The sequence below is a fragment of the Phocoena sinus genome, chromosome 16, assembly GCF_008692025.1.
Source record: "Phocoena sinus isolate mPhoSin1 chromosome 16, mPhoSin1.pri, whole genome shotgun sequence".
NCBI classification, from domain to species: Eukaryota; Metazoa; Chordata; class Mammalia; order Artiodactyla; family Phocoenidae; genus Phocoena; species Phocoena sinus.
This window is the reverse complement of record NC_045778.1, coordinates 20,881,206-20,889,962: the sequence shown is the minus strand read 5'-3', so window position 1 is coordinate 20,889,962 and position 8,757 is coordinate 20,881,206. Positions and strand designations below refer to the sequence as shown.

The 8,757-nt window shown below is 40.1% G+C and overlaps 1 protein-coding gene across 1 annotated transcript; it reads left to right on the top strand.

Moving 5' to 3' along the window:
• Nucleotides 1-427: 427 nt before the first annotated feature.
• Nucleotides 428-886, top strand: ATOH7 (atonal bHLH transcription factor 7). Its single transcript, XM_032609150.1, has one exon. The coding sequence runs from the start codon at nucleotides 428-430 to the stop codon at nucleotides 884-886; it is 459 nt and encodes a 152-aa protein (XP_032465041.1).
• The last annotated feature ends 7,871 nt before the right edge of the window (nucleotides 887-8,757 follow it).

The following is an 8,757-nucleotide window of genomic DNA, read 5'->3' as shown; positions in this document are numbered from 1 at the left end:
ACTCTCCGACAGCTACTGCGGAAGAAGCGCTCCTTTCCTCTCTGAGCTTGGGGATAGATTTTGTCTTCCAGAAAAGAAGTCTCGGGCTTTCCCAGAGGACTTGAAAGACATTTCCCGAACCAGCGACACCAATTCTGCTGCAGGAAAGTTCCCTTCTCCTTTTCAACTTCACGTTGGGAAAATGACTTTCTCTTCCACATCTCAATTTCCCCTAAACTTTGGCAAGTGAAGAGACATCAATCTGGCTATCCAATAGGACAGAGGGCGGGCCCCCGCACTCCCACTACAAACTTCGATTCCACACGGTTGCTTTGTGCATGACTTATTTGCTACGAAGAGCCAAGTTGCAGAGCGGCTCCATACACCAGCCCACGCACAGGTCCTGAGCAGACCAGAGAGCTCGGCGCCTCCCTCTGTCCAGCGGGGGATGAAGTCCTGCAAGCCCAGCAACCCGGCGGCGGGAGCGCGTGCCGCGCCCCCGTGCGCGGGCGGCGCCGAGTGCGCGGGCACGTGCGCCGGGGAGGGGCGGCTGGAGAGCGCGGCGCGCAGGCGCCTAGCGGCCAACGCGCGCGAGCGCCGTCGTATGCAGGGGCTCAACACGGCTTTCGACCGTCTGCGCAGGGTGGTACCCCAATGGGGCCAGGATAAAAAACTGTCCAAGTACGAGACCCTGCAGATGGCGCTGAGCTACATCATGGCTCTGACCCGCATCCTGGCCGAGGCAGAGCGATTCGGCTCCGAGCGGGACTGGGTCAATCTCCACTGTGAGCACTTCGGCCGAGACCACTACCTTCCGTTCGCGGGCGCGAAGCTGCCGGTCGAGAGCGAGCCCTACGGCCAAAGGCTCTTCGGCTTCCAGCCTGAGCCCTTCCAGATGGCCAGTTAGGACGCGCGACCCTGCCGGAATGAGACGCCCAGTGATCCGCGCTCTGGAGCCGTAACCTTCCCCCAAGTAGCTGGTCGGGTTATCGGTGGCGTAGGATGCATTCTTAGAATAAAATTAGCAAATTTCCAGGTTACTTTTATTCGCATCCCCAGTCCTAGGGACGCAATGACTTTATTGCTTTTCTTTTATTCCTCCTTAGTATGTTGTAGATTTCATTAATGGATCTTGGAATGGTTTTGATTGCTGAAAGTAGTGCCCCCTCCCCCTTTTCTGGACTACCTTGAGAGAAAACAATCTTAAGAAAAATAGGATTAGGTTACACTGCAGGTTTAGCCCTTACTTTCTTAAACTTTGTAAGTTTGTCCTGTTAGGGTGAAGTTACAGTATCTATTACTTGTGTATACTTAATAGAGAGCTGCCTTCCTGTCTTGTAAATGCAGTTATGCTTAGTGCATTGTGTGTGCATGCATGAAGTAGTAGAAAGTTTTCTTCTTTTTTTTGGTAGAGTACATGGGCGTGAGTGCTCTGTATTTTTAAAAACTGTGTATACATTATTAAAATATAGATTTTGTAAAATATAATTTAAAACGTGGGTTTGTTTTTCATGCCAAGTGCCCTGCTAGTTTCTTGATGGCACTAAAGGCCTGTTTGTTTGGGGGGGGGTGATGATATTGAGTGCTTATCTGAGTAAAGATGTGGAGTGTTTAAATCTAATCCCACCAATTGGCAAAGTGCTGTTTTGTAATACTTCATCAAAAAAAGACAAGCTGATGAGAGTACAAGTAATTAATTTGAAAGCTTTCTCTATCAACTTGGAAGTATAGATATATTTTTCATGGTTTTTAAAAAGATTAAATTAATTGAAATAATGTTTAGCTTTTAAGAAACTAGATTTACAGTTCCTTAATATTTTATTTTCCTTATTAAACCAATTACTAACTACTAATTCCTTACAAGTACCCAAATATATTTGCATATATACATTTGTGTGTGTATATATATATGGCTTTTGGAAGTGATTTTCTTTTAATCAGTACCAGTTGAGCAATAAGGGCTTCACTACCATCAAGGCTAATCAAAAAAGGAGCAATATAATACACGTGGTATTGGTTTGAATTACTTTTATAAATTTGCTTAACCATTGGATGAATAAACCAAGTCCTTAATGTAAAGAACGTCTTGGTCAACAGCACTGCATGCTTTTGGGAGAATGTCTTGCTAATAATTGGAAAAAGCAAGGCTCTATGCATTTGGAACTTGTCACAAGTCAACAAAAACAGCATTTCCCAAACCCTTTTATTATGTGTCCCAACACCTAACATCAAGGCACAGCCACCTATTTGCAGTTTATCTACAAAGTCTTCATCAAAATTTTTACTTTCTTAGTTATCCCTGATTATCAAAATCCTTTTGGTTTGTAATGAGCAGAAGTATCTTCCCCATAAACTAAAACTTACAAAATCACAAGTGTATCACTAGAAATCCATTGAGAGACTGACTAATGATGAATTTCCCTTTCCTTCTGATATCTGTTAATAAGAAACTGAGGTGTCCTCAGGACTTTCCTTCCTCGGTGCAAATTAGAAAATAAAATGTTTAACCTCTTGACTTCAGCAGCTCTTAGAAGACATTATAGTTCCAGCAGACAACACGGCTCTAGAAGTGATGATGCCCCGACCATTTTCTGGTCCTACTCCACTCTGCAGTGGGTACTGGGGCTATGGCAACCCTAAGGGCACCTGCCTTCCTCGCTATTTGGGCACAATACTCTACTTATTTATACTTAAAATGCTTCATTAGTAGCCCCAGTAAGTTTCTGGAGTTTGTAGAATGAAATAAAATCAGTGTTAAAATAGAATGTGTTGGGGCTTCCCTGGTGGCACAGTGGTTGAGAGTCCGCCTACCGATGCTGCGGACGCGGGTTTGTGCCCCGGTCCGGGAGGATCCCACATGCCGCGGAGCGGCTGCTCCCGTGAGCCATGGCCACTGAGCCTGCGCGTCCGGAGCCTGTGCTCCGCAATGGGAGAGGCCACAACAGTGAGAGGCCTGCGTACTGCAAAACAAACAAACAAAAACAAACAAACAAACAAACAAAAAATAGAATGTGTTAATCAGAGAGGATCTCACAGATGTATTCAGATGGTTAGTCCTTTTTTTAGGTAGGGTGCACATTCCTCTCTCTGGACTGTAAATACCCTGCAAAAGAGAACCATACAGGGATAAACATGCAATATATATATTTGCTTATCACCTTAACAGCAGTTTCTTTTTTTTAAGTTAATCTTTATTGGGGTATTGTTACTTTACAATGTTGTGTTAGTTTTTACTGTACAGCAAAACGAATCAGCTATACATATACATATACCCCCTCTTTTTTTGGATTTCCTTCCCATTTAGGTCACCACAGTGCATTAAGTAGAGTTCCCTGTAAGTAGAGGGAACTAAGAGGGAACATTAAGTAGAGAACATGCTATACAGAATGTCCTCATTGGTTATCTATTTTATACCTAGTATCAATAGTATATATGTGTCAATCCCAATCTCCTAATTCCTCCCACCGCCCCCTTTCCCCCTTGGTATCCATACATTTGTTCTCTACATCTGTGTCTATTTCTTAATGAAATCAAACAATTTAATTAAAATGATGCTATTCTAATCCTATGCCTCTTCTCCCCCATCCCCATTCCCCCCAAAGAGTGGGAATCTGTTAACTGTCATGCTTTTAGTTGCCCATTTCCATGGTTTGGAAATCTCTGGAAGCAACTTAACTCTTAGCAAATTCCTAAGCTTTCCACCCCACTTGATGTACTACTTTTTTCCTGAAAGATATTTGAGGGAAAAGTAAATGGGTCTCAGTGATCAAATCCAATCTATGATAAAACTCCTCAAACTGTATGTTGGGGAATCCATCATGGTTTATGGATTAGGAGCTTGGATAAAACAAATGTAAAATATTTGTGGAGTTACGGTTCATTTATTACTATACATAATAGAGTTTAGATTACCAAGCAACCTAAAAGTTGCTACAATATCCTATATTGTCTCACCTTTGAAAATCTGTTCTTTCTAGTTTGATAACAGAACACATTGAAATTCAAAAATATTCTTTTATTCGGGCTTCCTTTTCTTAAGAAATCAACAAATGTTATCAAGCATCTACCCATACCCTGCCTTCTTCAACATCATCCTTGTCCTTGTGTAGGCAGCCAAGAAGAATACACATGTACTAATCAGTAAGCCGCCCTGAACAGTGTGCAGCTGAATGCTTCCACTGTAGAGTATCGGGAATATGTGCCATAAGAGCTCCTAAGAGAGATATTAAGTAACAAAAGAAGACCCACTCCCAGGCAGGGTTTGAGTCCCATTAGTTATTATATGTGGGCTCTCCCTAGGTGCCAGCTGTAGGCTGAGGCCAAACCCCAGGGTCAGAAGTCTTGAAGAACCCTATACAAGTGAATGGGGCTATCAAGATGGGAAAGGCCATCTAAGCTAGTGGTTCTTAACCCAGACTGCTCATTAGAATCTCAGGTAGGGAGTCTTGAAAAACATACCAAATCTGGAGCCCCCCGTTCAAGAATTGATTTAACTGCTCTGAGGTGAGGCCTGGGTATAGATATTTTTTCAGGACTCTCTGGGTGATGCTAACTGGCTGATGGGGTTGAGAACTGCTTAATTAAACAATACTATGACACCATTAACCTCATTACCAAAAACTGGTTATATTGTTGTCACAGTCTTTGTATTTGCAGATCTTAAGAAGGATTAGGCTATCTTTCTTAACATCCAGTTACACCCAATTTCTTAGTTAATGAGGTGACCATTATATTAATGAAGATCTAACATTTCTGCTGGATATGAGCCAGATGGAATGTATTTGGATTGTGGGTAACAGCGCTACAGGATTCAACAATTAAGGCTCAGTTCACTACTTAAATTTTGCCATCTTAGAGTAAAAGCAAAGTGTTATTTTGGACTGAATTTTGCTCTGCTCTCTGCTTAGGTTTCACTAAAGATATCTCTTTTTGCTACCTGTGGGTGAAAGAGATTTCAAAGCACATATAAGACCATAAATATATGACCAACCTTTTCACATGTATACCCATTCCTTGCTCTGATCATGAATATACTAGAGGGTGCAAGCTTTAACGAGTGTTTTATTGAATTAACAGAGGACTTTTGAATGGCTGTTTCAAACTGGTAGTGTATCCCCAAAATACCCAAGCCAAAAAAAAACTACTGAGAGCAAGAACTTACCCATCTCACATAACAAAGTCTGGGACCAAAACACAAAACAAACCCAATAACTAACTGAGAATACATAAAATTTTATTTAATGAATAAAGAAACAGTCCATCACATCCTCTAAACTGCTTTTTAAAACATCCAGGTTGAATTAAATACTGGTTCTTAATTTTTCTTTTTCTAATTGCAAAGTTTCCAAACAAAACACAACCTCCAATAAATCTTTAAGAAAACACAACTAGGAAACAGCAACGGGTGTCATGGAGATGATGTGGGCTACTGGAATACAATGCCACATACTTCCTGGAGAAAGACACAGTAAATGCTCACAAACATTTTGGCTTAAGCGATCATTGGTTTTCATTTCCAAAGACTATCTAACATGCACAATGCAGAGGAAAGGAATAAAAGCCAAGATCCATTCATTGCTTTCTAGTAATAGAGACGAAATATACAGTTTATATAGTTCACACATTTCAAAATGGTTACTAAAATAGTTTTTCCATTAGGATTTCAATAACCAAAAAGGTACTTTAGAAAATAAGTTGACTCTAGCTTCCTGAGATGGAAGCATATCATGTTTGTAAGCCTTCTGGGGCCTGGTGTGTTTTCAGGTGGAAAGAACTCATGCAGGAAGAGAAAGGAAAAGCATAAGATGTGTCCCTTGACCATGATTGAACTGTTAGCTATGGGTGTGTGTGTGTGTGTGTGTGTTGGTGTGTGTGTGCACATGCCTTCGGACACAAGAACTTTGTCAGTTCTCATGGCTGAAATGAATCATGGAGTTTAAATTCAGACTTGATGTAGTTAAGAATTTGAAAACAGAAACCAAAGGATATGTTCATTTTTGAGGGTCCATATCCATCTGTTATCCTAAGGTTGATTCATTTCAACATAAGGCTGATGACATGCTAGTATGGAATATTTCTTCATTAGAGCCTAGAGAAGTACAGTGGAGTTGTCCTGAACTGCGTAATCCAGAAAGGAATACAGGGACTCTCTTGCTATTTCTCTGTGCACTGCGGAGTCATTATTTCCACTAGCTTCGATCATAGACGCAGGACTCTGAGTTCCCTTAGGCTATTCTGCCTATGTTGAAATAAATTTCCCTGGAATCTGCCTGTAGAAAGCAGATAGGATATTTCTTGAATTTATTTAATTTTTCTCCAGATTTTTTTCAACCACATAGCATCTTTTTTTTTTTTACATCTTTATTGGAGTATAATTGCTTTACAATGGTGTGTTATTTTCTGCTTTATAACAAAGTGAATCAGTTATACGTATACATATATTCCCATATCTCTTCCCTCTTGGGTCTCCCTCCCTCCCACCCTCCCCATCCCACTCCTCTAGGTGGTCACAAAGCACCGAGCTGATCTCCCTGTGCTATGCGGCTGCTTCCCACTAGCTATCTATTTTACGTTTGGTAGTGTATATATGTCTATGCCACTCTCTCACCCCGTCACCCCTCCCCCTCCCCCTCCCCATATCCTCAAGTCCATTCTCTAGTAGGTCTGTGTCTTTATTCCCATCTTACCCCTAGGTTCTTCACACATAGCATCTTGGAAGAAGAAATTCCCCCACTGTGTACTACCCTTCTCAGGAAATACAAAGTAGTGGGACCGGGAAGAAATGTGAACTTGTTAAACAAATTAACTACTTACTTTGGAGAAAAATATTTTTACCATTTTCTTTGGATTGAAAAAAACCCTGCTATCACTTTTTTAAAGGGTCTCTACAGTAAACTTCATAAGTATTTATTTATCCTACCCTCCATCCTGGGAAAGTCTCAGATATTTTGTTTATTTCACAGATAAAGAAACAGAGACTCCAGAGTTATACAAAATTAGAGAACGTATCTGAAATTCATCTGAATGATTAAAATCCCTATTGGAATTCACCTGAGAATTCCTAGACATAAGGAGCTCTCCGAATGCTATTAAATGTTTTATAGATTTTTATCTTGACAGGAGGATAATGAGAGAGAAGAGTAGGTCATGAAACTTAATGCTAAAGCTTGGAAAAAATAAGTGAAATTTAATCAGAAAAGAGGATATGGTATCTCTGAAATCAAAATACTGAGAAAGTAAAAGTTAATTAACCAGTGTGCATTAAAAAATACAGTTGCACTCAAATTATCTCATTTGAATTATTTCAGGGTTTTACCTCTCCTTAAAATACACAGTAAAATGGGACTTCCCTGGTGGCGCAGTGGTTAAGAATCCGCCTGACAATTCAGGGGACACGGGTTCAAGCCCTGGTCTGGGAAGATCCCACATGCTGCAGAGCAACTAAGCCCGTGCGCCACAACTACTGAGCTTGCGCTCTAGAGCCCGCGAGCCACAAGTACTGAGCCTGCATGCTGTAACTACCGAAGCCTGTGCTACTAGAGCCTGTGCTCTGCAACCACAATGAGAAGCCCGCGCACCACAATGAAGAGTAGCCCCCACTCACCACAACTAGAGAAAGCCCGCGCGCAGCAACGAAGACCCAACGCAGCCAAAAAAAAAACCCCAAAACGGTAAAACTGTTTATACTGTGTGCATATACATTTAGTAATCTTTTGGTAATGACTGCTATGGTCAATACTAGAATGTAGTTAGTTCACTGGATTCTTGCCCCACTAATTGTGGGGAAGTTATAGGAATCTGTCTCCAGTTTGCAGATAACTCACTGAATATGTGTAGAAACATCAGGTTCTTTGGAATTTTGGAACATTGAGCAATTCATTCTTACCACATTATATGAAAATCATTCATGTTTCTTAGTGTGTATTAAAGTACTTCTTATTGTAAGAAAACTATACTTGTAACTCCATTCATTTCCAATCGAAACTGGTCAAGCATCCCCCACCCTGCCACCCCCATCTTTCCCATTTTTAAGTTTCATTTTAATGTGTCCCTGTCTTCAGTTAGGAGGTAGAACGAATTTTTATCTTAGAAAGTAAAAAACATTCTATGAGAAGTTTACTGGACTTGCTGGATATTTTAGGAAGACTAAAACCCAGTTATCTTTCTGTTCCTCTAGAGATAACTGACCAGGTTATAACGTATGTGGTAATTTTTACAATTTGAATAATTAAAAAAATCTCTTTTAAGTATCGAATATATGTATTTGTACATTAAAAAATCAGTTCAATCATCATCAAAAAACAATCTTTATACCTGGAAACTAGCACTGTTTTCTGCATTTTAAAGAAAAATGCCCATTTATGTCAACTGTCAAATATTTATTGTCAAATAATGTTGAAATATTTTAGTTTTTACTATTAGGGAAACATTTTCTACTCACTTGTATGTTAAATCTTTTAGCAAATTAGTATATATGCCTCTACAGTACAGCAATTTTCTTTATTGCTTATACTCAGCATTTATGGCCCAATTCTCAGAGGATTGAAAAGTGTGTTCTTTCTCTATTTCTTGCAATTTCAAGGCTATTGCTCTTCGGAGTTTGAAGTGGCCATTACTTACATATGAACAAAAAACAGCCTGTTTATGGTTCTATAAGACCAAGTATGCTAACTAATATAATTAGGCAGAAAAAGGAGGCAAACATATTTTTAACAAATATGCATTTTTTTTTTGCATCGCACAGATTTTTTAAAAAACATGGTAGTAGCAACTTTTTTT